The sequence below is a fragment of the Sabethes cyaneus genome, chromosome 3, assembly GCF_943734655.1.
Source record: "Sabethes cyaneus chromosome 3, idSabCyanKW18_F2, whole genome shotgun sequence".
Classification (NCBI taxonomy): domain Eukaryota; kingdom Metazoa; phylum Arthropoda; class Insecta; order Diptera; family Culicidae; genus Sabethes; species Sabethes cyaneus.
Genome location: NC_071355.1, coordinates 201,992,681 through 202,012,710, shown reverse-complemented (window position 1 = coordinate 202,012,710; position 20,030 = coordinate 201,992,681). Strand labels below are relative to the sequence as shown.

Sequence of the window (20,030 nt, the reverse complement as noted above, 5' to 3'; positions counted from 1 at the left end):
ATTTTTTCTATGATGAATTAGGACCCCTCCCCACTTTAGGAGGGGGGGCTCCTATACAAATGAAATACAAATTTCCTCATAACTCGAGAATTAATTAATCGAATGGAACCAAATTTGGCATGTGGGTGTTTTTGGAGGCTTGAATTTTTTCTATGATGAATAAGGACCCCTTATCTTTTTAGGAGGGGGGGGCTCCCATACTAATGAAATACAAATTTCCTCATAACTCGAGAAGTAATCAGGCAAATGGAACCAAATTTGGTATGGGGCGGTTTGGAGGCAGGATTTTTTTTAATTATGGTTTGAGACCCCTCACCCCTGTGGTAGGGGGATAAGGACTCTCATACAAATAAAACAGAAATTTTTGCGTAACTCAAAAACTAATCGAGCTCGAGAAATTTTAGACTCTTTCATAAAACATTAATCAATAACAAGACCACTAAAAACAATCAATAGTAACATTAGATAATTCAGCGCGAGACGGCCACAGGCCACGAGTGTTGCCGGCGACCTGCCGGCCACTGCGGGGGACAGCCCCCCGTAGAGATCACCTCTATCTAGGTTTATTTATTTTCTTAGATCTACTGACCTCTATTACTTTCCTTCAGTTGGGTTACCCCTGCGAAATGGTACTTTCTACGAAAAGATTTTCCGCGAAATAGTACATCCCGCGTAAGGTTTTTCGCGAAATGGTATTCTGCGAAACTCTATATTCCGCGTTATGGTCAACTGAGAATTAGTGTTCCGCAAAATGTAATTCGGCGAAATAGTTTGTAATGATGGCGAATATTTAAATGCTACCCGCTTTATTTTATCGGGCTAAGCAATGGGGGAAGTTGTTTTCTACTTTACTGTGAGGAAAATTTGTACGAATACGAAGTTTGTCGGGTCAGCTAGTCTTATATATAAAAATGGATTTCTGTCGTGATGTTCCTTGTAGAATCAAAAACTACTGAACCAATCGGCTTGAAAATTTGCATGTTGAGGTTTTTGGGGCCAGGAAAGGTTTTAGTGATGGTTAGAGACCCCTCCTCCCACTAAGAGTGGGGCTCCCATACAAATGAAACACAAATTTCTGCATAACTCGAGAACTAATCAAGCAAATAGAACAAAATTTGGCATTTGGGTCTTTTTGGTGACAAGAATTTATTCTATGGTAAATTGAGACCCCTCCTCTCTTTAGAAGGGGAATTATGACTCCTCTCCCCTTTAAGTGGAGGGGCTTCCATACAAATGAAACACAACTTTCCTCATAACTCGAGAACTAATCAAGCAAATGGAACCAAATTTGGCATAAGTAGGTTTTCGAGGGCAAGAATATTTTCTATGGTGAATTAGGACTCCTCCCCACTTTAAGAGGGGGGGCTCCTGTACAAAAGAAAAACAAATTTCCTCATAACTCGAGAACTAATCAAGCAAATGGAACCACATTTGGCATGTGGGTGTTTTTGGAGACAAAAAATTGTTCTATGATGAATTGGGGCCCCTTCCCACTTTACGAAGAGGGGCTCCTATACAAACGAAATACAAATTTCCTCATAACTCGAGAACTAATCAAGCAAATGGAACCAAATTTGGTATGTGGGTGTTTTTGGAGGCAAGAATTTTTTCTATGATGAATCAGGACCCTTCCCCACTTTAGGAGGGGGGCTGCTATACAAATGAAATACAAATTTCCTCATAAATCGAGAACTAATCATGCAAATGGAACAAAATTTGGCATGTGAAAGTTTTCGTGGGCAAGAATATTTTCTATGGTGAATTTGGACCCCTTCCCACTTTAAGAGGGGGGGGCTCCTATACAAACGAAATACAAATTTCCTCATAACTCGAGAACTAATCAAGCAAATGGAACCAAATTTAGCATGTAGGTGTTTTTGGAAGCAACAATTTTTTCTATGATGAATTAGGACCCCTTACCTTTTTATGAGGGGGGGCTCCCATACAAACAAAATACAAATTTCCTCATAACTCGTGAATTAATCAATCAAATGGAACCAAATTTGACATGTAAATGGTTTTGGAGGCAAAATTTTTTTCTATGGTGAATTGAGACCCCTCTCCTCTTTAGAAAGCGAGTTATGACCCATCTCCCCTTTAAGAGGATGGGCTTCCATACAAATGAAATGCCATTTGCCTCTTATCTCGAGAACTAATCAAGCAAATGGAACCAAATTTGGCATGTGGGAATTTTAGATGGCAGAAATTATGGGTGAATTACGACCCCTTCCCCTTTTAAGAGGGGGGGGGGGCTCCCATACAAATGAAATACAAATTTCCTTATAACTTGAGTACTAATCAAGCAAATGGAACCAAATTTGGCATGTGGGGCTTTTAGGGGCAGAAATTTTTTCTATGATGAATTAGGACCCTCGCTTTTTTGGAGCTCCCATACAAATTGAATATAAATTTCCTCATAACTTCAGAACTAACCAAGCAAATGAAACTAAACTTGGCATGTGGGTGTTTTAGGAGGCAAGTTCTTTTTCTATGGTGCATTGAGACTCCTCCTATGTACAAATTTTCTCATATCTAGAGAATCAATCAACCAAATGGAACCAAATTTGGCATGTGGGGAGTTTTGGAGGCAGGATTTTTGACGTAGGACTACGTCTTACGGCAAGTTTTGATATAGGGTGTCATTCCAAAAAATCGAAAAATTGCGAGCGTCACGAAAAATGAAAGGTTTTGAACGCTAATAACTCAATGGTTTTCCGATCGATTTTCAACATTCTTACACCAATCGATCGGAAAATCTTCTAAGAATTGACCCAAATGAAGAAAAGTATGAATTCTTGATGTTGAACTATTGAAAAATTGAAAATAATGAACCTATATTTTACCAGAATTCTCGCTTCGTGATTGGTTGGAAGATTCTTCACGATGATCTAAACCTATATCAATTTGATATCTGTGCTTGGGAAGTAAGCCAAAACAAGTGACGAAGTTTCCTTATTTCAACAAGATTTCTTAACACCTCGGTTAAACCTAGACCATTTTGATGTCCTTGCTTGGGAAGTACGCCAGAAAGAGTGACAAAGCCCCCTCGTGCTAACAGATTTCTTACGAACGCGATTAAACCTAGTCCAATTTGATGTCTGTGTTAGGGAAACAAAAAATGACACAAGTTTGTTATCCCAACAGATCGCAAATTCTTTACTGCGAGACGATTAAACCTCGGCGAATTTGATATCTGTGTTGGAAAAATGTGCTACAGCTGTAGTGTTCGGTTATAATACGACTCTGTATGAATACGCATGCTTGCCGTTTCATTAGAAGCGTATTGAAAAGATGTGCTGTTGATAAAATAGAATTGAATTGGTAAACTCCCTTCAACGTGGGGAACCATGGGTAATAAAAACAATCTTTAATTTCAGTAAGGTAGCAGGATATCAATAGTTTGTGCTCTTTATTTTGTTAAATTGTATTCAAATGCATCTTTTGAGAATTGAAGGTTACTACTATGATAAATGTTACATACAACGCATGCAGCATGTATATATGTTGCATATAGCATGTATACATGAAGAATCGAATGATAGGGCTTTTGCTACACACACATGCAAGACGTCTGTTAGGCATACATTGCATCATTTCCTATTCGATGCAGCAAAAACGCGTTGGATAAAATGATCATTTTTTCTAAAATTATTTATACATTCGAAACAATTAATGTTTAAATCAACCAAGAAATGTATCCCGATATATATGTTCACATTTAGCAACTAATATTTCAGTGAATTAGCATTAAATCGGTGAACCAAAAATACGATTTTCGGTTGTAGCATGCCGCATAGGCCAAGTTCGAAACAACTGAATGTAGCATTGATTTTAGTATAATTTATTGTTTTCTTGGCCGAAAGCAATCGCTGGTTATAGATATTTGGTCAGGTTTATCTCGCTAACATAGTTAATAGTTACATTTTTGATCAATTCTACCGCGTTTTAGCTTGTTTGTTGAAAATAGATTTGTTAATTAGTAAACAGATATATTACCTTGCTATACATATAACGCAAATAGTAATTTCTGTTTTCAATGAAGAAATTAAATTATTTAAAAAATCTCGTCTTTTCCAACCCTTACAGTTTATATGGAGCTGTCACTTTTGCCTGCCCAACAGCTCTTCAATACATATGCACTCTGCAAACACCCTATTACAAGCATGAATACATGCTACTATCACTACAAAGAGACTTACGTAGTCCTGCGTCACCTATATATGCGGTCGTGTCCTGTACACAACCCCTCTGATTTTTTAGTTTTAGTTTTAGTCGCCTCACCCCTGTGGTTTATTTATTTTCCTAGGCTTACTGACCTCTATTACACTCAAGTCGGTTTTTACGCAAAGGATACGTCCCGCGTAAATCAAAAACACGTAAATTCCGAAATTCGCGTAAAAAAACCGCGTAAATTCCAAATTTCGCGTAAAAAATTGTGGATTTCAACACTACGTGAAAAAATAGACGTTTTGAGCACATCCGCGTAATATCCGAAAATCGCGTAAAAAAAAGTGGCGTAAATTCCGAAATTCGCGTAAAAAAGACCGCGTAAATTCCGAGATTCGCATAAAAATAGTTGCGTAAAAAACCGCGTAAAAGGCGACTTCAGTGTACTTTCTTTTCGTTGGGTCCGAACGAGCGACAGCGAGTAAGGAGAGAATAACCCATGCGAAATGATACTTTCCACGAAAACATTTTCCGTGAAATGGTACATCCCGCATAAGATTTTTCGCGAAATGGTATTCTGCAAAACTCTATATTCCGCGTTATGGTCAACCGAGAAGTAGTGTTCCGCAAAACGGTGTGCGGCGAAATGTTATAAATTCATGGCGAATATTTTAATGCCATCCGCTTTATTTTGTCAGGCTACGCAATGGGGGGAGTTGTTTTCTACTTTACTGTGAGGAAAATTTGTATATTAAACCACCCATAAACTCCTCAGAAACTTGCAAAACTCGAGATTGTGACAAAGGTCATCCGAGATTCACGATTTATAAACAACACAGTTTAATTTGTGGCAGTACGAAGTTTGTCGGGTCAGCTAGTGTTTCCATAAACCAACATCGCTGCTCGCTATATGTTCTTGCAATTTTTTTGTCAAATAAGGATTTTGATAACTTTAATTTAAAAATATAGTCAGCTTAATTATAGATGTTCATATACTGAGAAATTGAAAATTGATTATTGGTGCAGCAGAAAGACCAGGTCACCTTGCCAGGTGGATTAATTCATGTTTTTTGTAATATTTACTTCTATAACAATACAGGTACAAACCAAATGTGGTCCAATTAAATCTTAATTCTTTTCATCTTCTTCCAGGTTAGCAACGTATTACCCGTAAAATGGCGCCGAAATTCACAGCTCCGGAGCTCGCTTTGGAGCATATAAGACAATTCCTTTCTGCGGTGAAAACGCCAGTAGTTCCAGTAATCGCCGAAAAAGGACTCTTTCTGATATGGAATGTGCTGCAAGCACTCGGTCAGTTAATGGCTGCATTCTGGTCTTCTATTTTAAAACCTGTATTGATTACCACAGCATCGTTTTGCATTAAATGCTTCTTAACGATTTTGGACGGAGTTGTTTCAGTGGTGGTATCTGGACAGCTTTTTGCCGCTATCAAGACAGTTCTAATTACTGCGTTTGTGATTTTCAAGTGGCTTCTGATATCAATTTTATACATTGCAGGGGGTTTGGCAACTTTGTTGTTTCAGATTACATCAATTTTCATTAAGGTTCTTACAATTATTGTAAAATTCGCACTCGATGATGTTAAAACTCCGAATACTGCTCCGGTTACTGCTCCGGTTACTACTCCGGTTACTGCTCCAATTACTACTAAAAATAAAATTTCGAATGCATATGATAGATACATCCCAGATGTTGCATACGGCGTAAATGTATTTGGTTAAACAATGATTTTTATAAACATGATAACATGATAACATGATAAACATGATAAACATTTAATACAATAACATAAATCTAAAATCTTCTACATATATTATATAAATTTGGAATAAAACATTAAAAATCTATCTAATCAAACAATGTAAATGTCAGTAATACATATTCATTTCAATACAAATCACATCCCACGTAGCTGATAAGTTCTAAACCAATCAGAAAATCTATCTTATAATGGCATCTCATATAAGGTATCCCGGGGGAAGTGGGACCTAAAAAATGCCCCATTTACCGGGGCAAGTGGGACCTTAATTCAACTTTGATTTAAAAGCATAAAATAACAGAAAATTGTGTATGTTAACATACAGCAACGTTAAAGCATTGCAAGAAGCAATCAAAATCAATGTTTCTACAAATGGTTCATCCAAAAATGCCGTAACAAAATCAGATTACAACGGGCGACTTTATTATTAATAAAAGACACAGATCGTGAGCAATTACGCTGTAATGCAGTGTTGCAATGAAATGTTATTGAATGCTGTATCCAATTCTCACGAGACGTAATTTATGATTAACCATTGTATAATACCTTGAAAATACGATTATGAGCTGTTTGTTCTACCAAGCCCAATACGGTAGAGCTACACATGAGAGTTATAGTTACGCTATAACAACCACAACACTTTATTGTTTCAACTCCAGTAGTAGACTTGCTTAATTATATTAACTTTGCCTTTCCAGTTTCAATTAACATCGTTTAGGTCTAAGGTGTAACCAAAATGTGACCAAACTGTTTGTTCCCTCATAAACTGTACTAATGGACTTCTTTTTTGGGTCAGCTAGGTTTAGTCCTTTTCGTTCTTATTTCAAAGCTTTACTGATATAAATATTATGTAATTGAACTGAAAATATTCGGTAGTACATCTAAAAAATGTATTAAGACAGGAAGTTTTGCGCCGAAACACTTTCTTTTTAATAGGTCCCACTTGCCCCGGGTACTCAGAAGTGCCGACCTTATTTTGACCCATTTATTGATTTATTGATTATTGTTTGTCAATATGAGCAACTTGTTTTCGGGTGTAACTTGTTAATACACTCATTATGTTTACCTATTGTTAGAAAAACATGTACTTGGAGAAAATGAGGTTGAAGAGAGTTATGAGCTTCGTTCCCACTTACCCCGTAATTCCACTTGCCCCAGGGTACTATACTACCAGCTATAATTCGCCATTGTGAATATATAATAGCTTTAAACCAACTTTTCCGGTGCTGAATAAGACTGTACGAAGCACCATGAACAACGGAGATCCGTCCACAAACAATCGAGATATGGCCATTTATGTGAGATGGCTCTTTTCACGAATCAACTGGGAAAGTAATCTAGTCTTGGACCAAAATATGAATACACTCTTAATTTACCATGACAGCTAAAGAAACAAGCGATAAAAAAAACAGTTTCTGACATACCCCCGGACAACCCGGAATGTCTACGAATCTTGAAATATTTTAGAAAAATTTCCCAGTCGAATGCTATTAGTTTCATCTAAAAATGCCTTATTTTGTAGAAGTTATGGCCGTTTGAATTACGTCAAGATTTTGCCTGTCCCGATCAAATTGTCTAACCCCTGTATCTATAATTTGGATGGGAATGGGATAGTTCCTCAAAACTTTTGAATTATAAGTGGAACCTAGAGAAGAAGTATTAAAAAATACATCCGTTTCCTCAGCGTCGCCTTCAGGATAGTGCCGGGGTAACTCATGCTGTTTCAATTCGATCTTGGGTCACTTGTCACCAATCTCCTATAAGCATCTCAGATGTCGCAAGTCGCTTTCGATCTGGTCGAGCCATACCGCTCGTTAGGCCCTTTTGCTCCTGGTGCCGGTGGATTTATTGAAGAGAATCGTTTTCGTCGCACTGTCGTCCGGTGTCAACATGTAGGGTAAAGAACTAGTTTTAAGCAGTCTAAGCGGGTCACTGATTGTTTTACCTTATTACAAGCGATGGGTTGACTAAGTGGGGGATATCAGCATACCAATCTTCTTGCTATCTTTAGTTCTTCAAGCTGTTACCATTGAAAGACACTATTGTTGAGTTAAACTTTTGATTTTTCGCTTTAAAAGTTGGAGCGGCGGAACTAATTTTGAACAGACCGAACCCATTTTCACCCGCAAGGTGCTTTTTTAAGCAATCCTGAAATCTGAATTTTTTTACGTCCTCTTAAAAAATCCCTCGAACTTTTCCCCCTATTCAGTAAGTTCGCGTTCCTATCCGCGACCTACTAATCGGCATCTGATGCGTAATCGGCATAGCGTATCGGCATAGATGCGTAAAATGCCATCTGTCTAAATTGTTTATCGGGGCATACACTCACCGCACCATTCGGCAAACGGTATTCGTCGTCTCTTTTATTCTCTGGTGTTCTTATGGGAAACTGCGAGTTTGACGTCTCACTCGCTGTTCATAAGGATGGTGGGAGAACAAAAGAGGTAAACATATAGCAGTACAAACGATCCGACTCAGAACGGTGTTGTCAAAGCAAATAACATTGAAACACATCGTTGCTTTATTAAATCACTGAGAACATCTTCGAAAATTATTGAAAAAGCTGTCTTTTGTATTGTTTTTAATAAAGAAAAATTAATTATGAACATACATTTCTCTTGAAAGTATTGAACCACGTTTTCACCATAGGAGGTTTCAGTTAATTTCAAACTTAAAATTCTTATTTCCAGAACCGAAACAGTGTCTTGGCAACACGATAGTTCATCAGTTGTGCTGCAGCTGCTGCTAGTGGTAAACAGGTTCCGTCAATTCAGAATTTGTTTTCAGTTTTGTTAGAAAATAATAAAACTTTCGGCTAGTGACAAAGCCTTAGATAGTAGAAAAAAGAGCGTGAATAATATGGTATGTAACAATTGACTGCTTGACTTTTAGAGTGGTTGTAATCAGTGCTGAAAATGTGATGGATTCGTTAGTAGCGAGGTGGCGATTGCCTTCAGCAGCTGAAAAATGTATGTTTTTGGACAACAATTTTTAATTCATCATATTTCTTGTCGGAAACCCAATAAATTGTGTTTGTGTGAATCAAATGTATGGTTAAGTGATTTGTGAAGATGATCCTATCAAAAGAAATAATGAAAATATGAATAAAAAAGTGCATTTTCGGCTCATTTATGTTCAACTGATTAAAATAGGTGACACTGCTTAACTCGTTCCTTACCCTATTTGATCTTCGACACATTTATGTGTGCCCGTGAGCATTGGCGGAACTAGGGGGCCTAAGCAAAACCCAGCGATTACCACGGTGCTGCCTAAGCCGCCCCACTGGTTTTCGCCAACATCTCGTGCAAATAAAATAGCATTTCGCCGTTGCGTTCGAAGGAATGCATCCTAACGGGTGACAACTAAAATTTTAGATTTTTTTAGGTCCCTATACTCCACAACAAACGAGCTCAGAGAGAAATGAGAGTAAGTGTGTGTTAGCTCTCTCCTCTTTTTGTCAATATTTTTTGTTTTGTTTATGCTTGCCTTGTTTTGCTTAAAACGACGTCGAAACAAGAAGCATTTCGAGAGCGCGTTGTACAGTTCTAAACTGCCACAGAAATCTCGGCAAAAAGTATACGGTTCAACATTTCAAAAGCGTATATGTTGCGGCTTCGACTATTTACCATATCCTAAGATGCCCAACAACTATTCGCAGGCAAGGTAGTGAAAGACCAGCCAAAATTATGAACGCAGAAGGACATCGTTTTTTTTCTCGTTTCGTCAACAACAAGCCCTCTGGTTTGGCTATCAATTAAGATGCAGCAGACGACTGATTGAAGAAATTCCGTTTCTACATAAACATCATGCAGATGGACAATACGTGTTTTGGCCGGATAGAGCATCATCGCATTACGCCAAAAAAACACAATCGTTCCTGAATACCCATTCGATCCCATTTTTACCACGACCCGAAAAATCTGTCTCAGTGCGTCCAATCAAAGATTTCTTCGGGATTTTGAGTTCCTTGGTGTACAATAGTAACTGGAGAACCACGAATTGCAAATAGTTGATTGGTAAAAACAAGAGATGCATTCGCAAAGTTGAAATGACGGCCGTACAACGCTCCTGTTTCGACGTCAAACGAAAGCTTCGCCGAACAACCGATTACGAACTGTTTTCAAATGTACACTATTTTTTACAACAATGGATAATGTATCTGAAATTCCGGTAGATCAGATCTTCTCCATGTATCTTTGTCTTTTTTTGACAGCTCGAGAAAAAATTTCCAAAATTTTAGTTGTCACCCGTTAGTCGGTTTTAATGAGCGAAGTAAGGCGTACCATTTGTGCCTATTGACTAGCTCATCGGAAACTCATCTACGCCTTAGTGTGCCCCAGATGTTTGGTTGTGGTTTAATCGGTCGAATACTTTTTCTAAATCAACAAACACCAGAGGAAAGCAGCGCCAATTTTCTCTTGATTTCGATTAAAGATTACCTTTCAGTTCCCTCACTTGGTGAATCGGTCATTAGATGCTATGCATTCAGTCCACCGAAAGTATCGCAGATTCCCAGATATTGCTGAAGTACTGATGCAACATTTACAGTGACAAAAATGAGTAAGCTTTCAGCATCTCGGCCAAAATCTATTCTTGATCTATTCCGAGTGACACTGCAGTTAACGCGGTTAACGCGACATACTGTGGGTGTCACGCGCTGCTGATTTTATTGACCTGCGTACCTGTATTGTTCATAGATACGCTACTGTTTATTCATTAGGTATTTAACTTAACTTTATAACCCCTTAGAAGGGGTGAGATTGTGCCAAAGTTAACGTAATTACAATATTATCTTTGTTTATTGTAACTATACCATCTTTCTGGCAGTTGTTAACTTAATATTAAAGTATATATTGACAGGCTTTGAATCAACTTAATCGCTAAATTGTGTGTATAACAAGCAAAAGAACAAAAACCTATGTTTTTTTGGCACAATCTCACCTCGTCAGACGGTACATATAAAAATGAATTTCTGTCTCTATGTTCCTTATAGAATCCAAAACTACTGAACCGATCGGCGTGAAAATTTGTATGTAGGGGTTTTTGGGGCCGGGGAAGGTTCTTATGATTGTTAGAGACCCCTCCCCCCGCTAAGAGGGGGGGCTCCCATACAAATGAAACAGAAATTTCTGCATAACTCGAGTACTAACCAAGCAAATGGAACAAAATTTGGCATGTGGGTGTTTTTGGAGGCAAGAATTTTTTCTATGGTAAATTAGGACCCCTCCCCCCTTTGGGAGGGGTGGCTCCTATACAAATGAAACACAAATTTCTTCATAACTCGAGAACTAATTAAGCAAATGGAACCAAATTTGGCATGTGAGGGGTTTTGGAGGCAGGAATTTTTTTATGATGGTTTTAGACCCGTCACCCCTGTGGTAGGGAGCTAAGCATCCCCATACAAATAAATCAGAAATTTTTGCGTAACTCAAACCCTAATCGAACTCGAGAAATTTTAAACTCTTCCATGAAACATTAGTCAATAACAAGCCCACCAAAAACTATTAATAGTAACACTAGATGATTAAGGCGAGACGGCCGCAGGCCGCGAGTGTTGCCGACGACCCGCAGTCGGAAGTCCCCCCGCAGAGATCACCTCTATCTAGGTTTATTTATTTTCTTAGGTCTACTGACCTCTATTACTTTCCTTTAGTTGGGTCCGAACGAGCGACGGCGAGTAAGGAGAGGATCACCCCTGCGAAATATTATATAATCATGGCGAATATTTAAATGGTATCCGCTTTATTTTATCAGGTTAAGCAAAGCAGGGAGTTATTTTCTACTTTACTGTCAGGATAATTTGTATATTAAACCACCCATGAAATCCTCAGAAACTTGCAAAACTCTATATTGTGACAAAGGTCATCCGAGATTCACGATTTATGTATAACACAGTTTAATTTATGGCAATACGAAGTTTGTCGGGTCAGCTAGTATTTTATAAAAAGAAAATAATAACCAGGTATAGTTTCCAGCATAATATTCACCCTTAAAAATTGAATTTTCATTCTTGTAGAGAATTTGGAGCTATCTCAAGAGATTTGAGGCTACATCGGTTGTGTTAGTTAGTCGTATGACTATTGTTCACACAAGAGTTGCGGCACATAATAGAAGATGACGCATGCTTTTCTAATCTAATCTAATCTCGTTACTACTGCAACGAATTCTTGAAAGCAACCGAGAAAATGACGATAAGGGGAAAGTAGTCAACAGTGAGACAGCAGGAACTCATCAGCAGCAGCAGAAGCATTTTAGTTCCATATTTTCTAGGAAACTGAAGTTTGTGAACCTACATCACGTGATGTAGTTTGAGACAAACAAAATTTCAAGGTACACATCCATGCGATGTACGAAATGGTGACATAAAGACGTAATATTCAGTTTTAGTGGGAAACGTGTCTGGTGCAAGTTGTTGGGTATGAAATGGCCCAGCAAACAATTTGGTTTGAATATCTCAATTGCACCGGAGATATACGAAATCATATCTGCACGAAAAAGTTATATTTCACGCCACATAAGCCACATATAAGTACCGAAGTGGAGGCAATATACGTGCGAAAATTTTTACAATCGTTTGTAAAATTCTATCTTACATTTTATACAACGGTTTTTAGAACATGCAACTCCTGAATATATTATTAAGCCAAACTTTTATATTGCAATCATCTGCACTGTTTCATAATTCGCAGTCATGAGTTGTATATGAGGACACGCACAACTGTAAAACAACTTAGTGTTCACTTTATTTTGACATACTGTAATCATTATACAATTGCAATGTTTGACATGCATACGATTTAATGTGAAGTTTCTATTACAATCTTGCGTTATCTGGAGGGAAGGCAACCCAAGCCCCAAGCCCCTGCCTATAGTGCCTCTACGTGGTCAAACCTGGAAATACTCCAATTTGAATAATTGAGTAGCCAAACTAGGAGGTGCGAGGTCATATGGTTTTCAGTTCCTGATCTTACAGCTGTAGTTTAGGCAACCATTGAACCAGGTTTTATAATCTATTTTCAGAGTGCGAAATAAGGCGCTATATCATTGGCCAATTTTAACCATTAGTTTAACTCCGAGGGTCCGGAGTATCACTTAACCTGTTTATCTATATGGGAAGCGTTTGGTACGGGAGGTCCACACATTCTTCCTTTTCCTTTATTTCAAGAATTTGGATGGAATTAGGTATTCACCTCGATTTTACATTCCGATCGGGTCCATTTCGATCAGAAAACGTTGTATTCCGATCGAAGCGCAATTTCCAATCGGATGCGGCTCCGATCGGTACGTAGAATAGAGGCAATTATTTCTGGTTTCACTAGGAAATCTCTCTGCGGTGCATATAGCGCAATATGCGCCAACTGCCTGACCGTTGACAAAAAAAATATTGATTCAAGTAATTGTCATTTTCCAGGATGCTTTCAAGAATTGGATGCGTTAGTATGCGATTAGATTAGATTAGAACATCTCTGGTGCAAGTTGCATTTGTATAGGGGTGGTAGGGGCAATATGGGCCACCTAAGGAAAACGCTCCATAAAACATGTACCGCGTAATCAAAATTCTAATAATTGCCATAAACTTACGATTTGACATGTCTTTGATAAATTAACAATGTTAGAATATTGATTGACTATGAACAGCCATCAAATTTAAATGTTTAAAAAATGATACTTTTTGCTTCGTTCAAAAACCATACGGGGCATAATGGGCCACCATACGGGGCAATATGGGCACCTTAGTTAAAGTTACCATTTTAGCCAGTTTTTACTGGAAAATAACATAAAAGATTATATCATATAGAAGAAAAAAGTAAGGTGATTATTTTGATTTCATTCAGCGGTTGTTTATGATTGTTTCTATTTAACGATTTTTTTTTCAGTTGAACAACATGGCAGTTCAAGTGGCAGGTAGATGAAAGACTCAACTTTTGCTCTGCGACCGCAATTTTCGGGTTGATTGTTGCTTACAATTACGCAGCATTATACTTGACTGTGTCATTTTTATGTTTATATTACTTTCCAGTCTTTATTGGTTATGTACAAATACATTGCCAGGCATGCTCATTATGCCCCTTACAGCTACGCTAATCAAAAATAATTATAATAATGCGATAAAACAAAAAAATATCTCAATTATACAAAGTGATTGTTCATATATGATAATAGTAACCATATATGGAGTGGAGAAGTCCATAGCACGCAACAAATGGCTATAGAGCTTATTTTGTGGGTTGCAATTCTTATAGTATTTTTACAATCCAGAATCGGCTCGAGTTTTTTCTCCATATCTTAGTCATGTCAACGAATTTGGACGCGATTTTTGTTGAGATGCTTACTAAGAACATTATCAACAAGTTCGTTAATCAAATTAGCGAAATTCATTGTCCAATATGCCCGAACGAACGGTGGCCCATTTTGCCCCGTATGCTCATTATGCCCCTATTACCCCTACACTTTGCTACGCTAGTTGCTACGCATGGTAAAGTTTTATTCTTTTGACAGACAGTGGCATGGTACACTGACAAGTTGAGTGGTGATTTTTTCTTCCTCCAATCGATCAACCTCGGCGACTCCCTTGACAACAGAGTACTCGTATGGGCTGACAATATTCTATCCCAGATTGTGTGACATTACAAACTGCTGACTCATCGCGCCCAGTTTTTCACTTGGAGTGATCAGTAAAAATCTATCGCCTGAGCCACCTGACAAGACAAGAGGAGGGCTAAGCTCTGGCTTCTTTTTAAGGACCTTAGTCAAAGACCAGATTGGTTTTGAATGAGGTGGGATGCAACAGAACAGAAGAAGATGCAACAACTTCTGTTGAAATTCCTTGTTTCTTAACTGTTTCTGCCGGCCACCAGTACGCTAGTATTGACGCCGATATACATTACGAATTTTCATCAGATGTTTGATGGTGGAATCTATTTGAGGTGATTCGTTTCGTTGGGGCCGACTGTCCAGTAAGCTTCAGCACCACAAGGTAGTGCTAGCAGAATAGTTCTTCGAAGACCTCTGGTACTGTGGAGATGGCCACGTTCCCACGTTCGTTATAAAGATGTCCAAAATGGATGTCCTCGATCTGGAGATTCTAGTTGAACTGTCCGGCGCCAAACCGAAAGCATTTGGTACATCTCGATGATACGGAACGAATCCCGGATGTTGCCCAGTACACCGATGGTGGTGGATCCCTTGACGAAGTGGACCAGAAGCAACTGATCTCGAGAGCTGGCCTTGGTCTCATTCAACTCGACTATTCAACGGGTAGATGGCATGTGCCTTCGGTCCAGTCCTCTAGTTCAGTTTGTACGATTGCTACCTCGATTGGCGGCATACCACGTAAGACCACCTTCAGTGGTTTCGTCATGCTGCATGCTCGAACTGTTGCAAGCTGGAGCACCAGATTTTTATTACCACGTGAAAAGCGCGGTCACAAGCCAGCTTTAGTCAGCTCAACGTTGAGCTTGATAAGATCTCTGACAAAGGTGAAGAACGAGGGCACACGTTCCTTTTTGGCGACAGAATCGCCATTACCGATGTCCTCGATGTCGGGAGAACCGAAAATTGATTGCGCTCTAGGAGCTCTGGTCTGTTGCTGCATCCACGGTAGCAGCAGACTGCGTACGGGTTTTCTTCGAAGGATGCCTTGCTACTTCAATAGCGCCAAAGGAGACTCCAATGCAGGCAAGAAAAACAGTTCTAATTTCGTTAAGCACACTTCTAATTGAATCCACAGTTCTCGACCTTCTAATGACAATGATGATCCTCTCTCATTGAACGAAACTGAAAAAAACCTTTCGAATAAAAAAGGAAAAAAAATACTCAAATGAAATTCGTGTCAAATCCATTTTTCAGAGGACTTAATTTCACACCGTTGAAATCAATTTCTCTTTATTATTTAAATAAGCGCAGTATTAACCATTATTATGTATTATTATGTAAATTATATTTCTGTAGAACAAAAATTAACAGATTAATTCATTTCACAAAGTGCCGAGCTCTTTTTCAAACAATGACATCCACATCCGGTGGCACATTCGTCGTACTTCTCGAACCAGATTCGCATATGCTCTGTATGCCCACCGTGGCCACAGTTCAAGCAGGCATTCGCTGCCCCTCGAACGGGTAGCCGACAGAGTGTGCAATATAGGACCAGCTTCCGACATGACGAGCACGCCGGGGAACCAATCCGGCCACAGTGCAAGCATTCTGTAACGAACTCCACACAACGGGGAGGATCAACGTAATTAGACAGATACTTTAGCACTTTGGTACGCGTAACCAGTAAACCCCAACGGTACAGCATCTCCGCGTAGGAACGCTTGAAATTGTCGTACAGGTAACGATTGCTGTCTCCCAGCAGGCTGCGATTAATATCGCCAAGACCGGCGATCCGACAATCGTCCAGCGAGTCCGACCACGAGTTACTCCGTAGATGCTTCAACTGTTGAGCTAGGCTCCAAACGGCGTTGGAGTTGGTACTCTCCACCGGCAGAATGGTATGGTAGGGAGATCCGCTTGGCTAATTTTGCGAAAATAATTGATTCTAAATTAAATGTAATCTGCATTTTGTACATCTAAAATCATTACTGGAACTATTTCTTTATACTAAGCCACAAATATGCTCATGCATGAAAACCTTTACACACGTGCGAATGAATCCTATTCTTTTTAATTTAAAAATTAGTCTCATGGCGCAGCTTTACTACAATATTATTTGGTCGAAATAATAAAATATAAGTGTATCAAAACTGAAAATAAAACTAGCCAATTACCTTGATTTTGCGAAGACCACTAAGTAAGTGCTATAAGAGTGAGGAAAAAATAATCCAATGTAGAGGGAGGATATTAAACTATACCACAACAACACGTATGATTAGTTTTTTACTAAAGCAGTTAGACTACGAAAAACACACATTCTTTGATTCAACGATTCAACAGCAACAGGATGCATTAATTTATTGTAATCTTAATAAAAACTTACTGTACTCATACTAGTAGAAATATGAAAATGAAAACTTTCCTTCCGGAACCTTAATTCGAATTGGCTGGAAATTTCTTTTAAGTTATTAGATGGGTTTCTATCCGGAAAGAAAGCTCTATTGTTTACGTTACATTGTAAAAAATTAAATAAAAGTGGTACGCTATCATCTTTGAAAATATTACTAACAATAACGCGAAGTAAATGTTACTGGAATACCACTTATAACTGGTAACAAGAGAGCATATCTTCTGGATTAGAATTTTCTTTGCGTAGAACGTTGTTTCTCATGGTTTCGATTCTTAAAGAGTTGTTTTAGTTAATAAAATTCTAAAGCAATTACCTAGAGGACATGCTTTCCCGCATCAGTAAAAACTTTAACCCAAATGCTAATATTATCTCATAAAAAATAACTACAAACACACACGGCAAAGCTGGTACTTACGCTTTGGTTGGCAGATTTACTGCTGGAACTAGAACTTCGGGACAACTCAAACGCAGACGGGCAATGCCGTCCGAAAGCACAGCAAAGCATCGCCGCCGTCTGGATGTCGTATATCTTAGCAAAATGGTTGATCCTGTCGAAGGCAATACAGTCGGGGTCAAAGATTATTTTTGTTCAAAGACGAAAGCCAGAACTTACAGTGATTCCAGCAAGCTTTTGGCGAACGGATTCTGCGAGCAGAGCATATCATCATCAGTGTCGAAGTCCGTATTCGGCTGGGCAATCATTTCCGCTAGCGACCAGCACTGAACCAGGTCCGGTCGGCCATACTTTTCCGCCACCTGCTTGTTGTGACGGCACATAACTAAATTGAGAATATAGTTTGAAACGCATAAGATTTATTCTACGAAGGGACATTTATATGATTTTGGATCTTTACCTGAAACATTCGAAGTGTTGATAATGTAGTTTTCCGCCAGCTCCTTACTAACGTACAGAATTTTTGAAACATCATAAACGTTAACCATTGCAACAGACGTTTTTGGCACCGTTCCACGCGTTCTGGATGTTTTCTAATTTACATTGAAAGCAAGATAATTAGACCCAATTTATGCCAATATAAAATCCCACAAAAACTTACTCGATCGTGCAAATAGAAAGACGACGCGCTTGAATCGCGATGAGCATACAGAATGGGTTGTGATCCCATCACATTTCCTAGATAGCCCCCGCTAAGCGCAGATAGCGCCCGGGGTGTTGTGTTTTGATGCTTCAAACTGATTCGTTTGGTATTCAGCGGTCTAGAGAACGTAACCAGTATGCCAACTTGACTGAACCGAGCTCCAGAAGTCTTCGGGAAGGGAACACAAGCGTCGTGCAGAGCACTGCTCAGCGCTCCTTCCAATCGAGGTGATTGGAGACGTAAATGCTTGTCTCCGTTGTTGGAGGATTTCTTCAACTGCGTCACCAGCGCTCGCAAACATTGCTCCAAGCACGTTCGACCTTTCCTAACTCTTTGACTTGCGGTCATACGAAGAACTTTCATCAAAGTCACCGACAGATTCTCATCCAGTGAAGTTCCCTGACAGTAAACGAACTCCGGACCGACTCCATTATTGGGATAAAGCTGCGGAAAATTCACTTGCAGCATAATAACATAACCGTTAACAGAGATTCGTACTGTAGCAGTACGCTTAATTGGGTCTAACACCTCAATATCTATATGGGGAATATTAGGATTCAACAAGGAAAACTCATGCTGCAGTGACACTGATGGTTGTTTTTCTCGAGTCGGACTTTTCATACTATTTCCCGAGCTGACTTTACTCAAAGCAGTACCTTCCTCTATAATCAACCCATCATCGTCTTCCGGTGGATAACGCTCGCAAAGCTTTCGAACTTCTTCATCGATTCGCCACACCCGCAACGTCTGATCTCTAGACCAGGTAATAAGCTCCGGGTCTGAATGGACCAAACTATTCCTTCTCCATGCAAAGTCCAGAACAACGTCCGTATGACCTACCAACGAGCAAATTGGAGCATCCTGCTTGGAGTTGTTCCACATCAACAAACTATGCTCCCCTCGTCCCTGATGAGGAACACTAATCGTAACCAACCCATCCGCAAAAGGTGTATAACGTGCCCTCCACACCGGACATGATGTCGTGATAATTTTTTCCGCCCGTCTTGGATTATTAATGTCAAAATACTTTACCGTTCCATCCTGACTGGCAGTCGATAAACTGGTTTCCTGATCATGACTCCAATTGATTCCGTGAATTCGCGACAAATGAGCCGTTATATACTGTATCGGACAAGAACCTTTTCTCTGATCCCAAATTCTCAAATCCCCATCGTGAGCCGTGGCTACTAGATTACCCGATACTCTATTGAATCCAACCTGACTAGCACCAGACATACAAACAGCATTCAAGGACAGTACAGGTTTCCGGGGATCCCGCAGATCCCACAAGTGAGTAAAAGTATCAATCGAACAACTCGCCAACAAGTGGGGCACCTTTGAGTGCCAATCGATATCCGTTATCATTCTCGTATGCGCCCTTAGCGAATGTTTCAACGTAGGCAGTCCCGACTTCCAGGTGACAACCTCAATCGTCTGGCTGGTCGCAATCGCACAGTACTCTTGACTATTTTGGCATATAGCCCACTCGGCGGCGGACACTTCGTACTTCCAGAGTCGTGGAAATTTACTCAAACCACCGGCACCGCCGGTACATTCCTCTCTCGTTGCACTGGCCGACTCGCAGCTAATCTCATAATCACGCATCGATTGAAGAGCCAGCTGCCTCCTGCCGGCGAGCAGTATCCATGAGCCAGTCCAATCCACCGACATTACGTTCGCCTGCAGGTCCCGGTACTCATGCACCCAAGCACTGTGCCGCGTAAGGCACCCGGTGGAATCCATTCCGACTCCTCCGTTAGATGTCGGTCCGCACGCGCCGAAACGCGTTTCGGAAAACGAAGATAACATTATGGTTTTTGAACTCTACCGTCAGTGTGAAACATTGCAGAACGAACTTTCTGTAAAATTTTTCGGTGTTACGAGACTTTCAGGTTTGAGCAAAACGTATAAACAGCAATATAAAACGCGTAGAAATAAAGAAAACAAAATATTTTATACCCAATTCCCGATTTGTTTTCAT

General features: G+C 39.5%; 1 protein-coding gene across 2 annotated transcripts; it reads right to left on the bottom strand.

Moving 5' to 3' along the window:
* Nucleotides 1–15,914: 15,914 nt before the first annotated feature.
* Nucleotides 15,915–20,005, bottom strand: LOC128741982 (GATOR complex protein Wdr59). 2 transcript variants are annotated; one of them, XM_053838135.1, is made up of 6 exons: nucleotides 18,008–20,005; nucleotides 17,807–17,939; nucleotides 17,566–17,731; nucleotides 17,368–17,500; nucleotides 16,717–16,746; nucleotides 15,915–16,463 (listed from the first exon to the last, which is right to left on the bottom strand). In XM_053838135.1, the coding sequence occupies exons 1-6, from the start codon at nucleotides 19,856–19,858 to the stop codon at nucleotides 15,915–15,917; spliced, it is 2,862 nt and encodes a 953-aa protein (XP_053694110.1). In that variant the 5' UTR covers nucleotides 19,859–20,005. The 2 variants fall into 2 exon arrangements, with proteins under 2 accessions (XP_053694110.1, XP_053694111.1); XM_053838136.1 differs by lacking the exon at nucleotides 16,717–16,746.
* Between the last annotated feature and the right edge of the window lie 25 nt (nucleotides 20,006–20,030).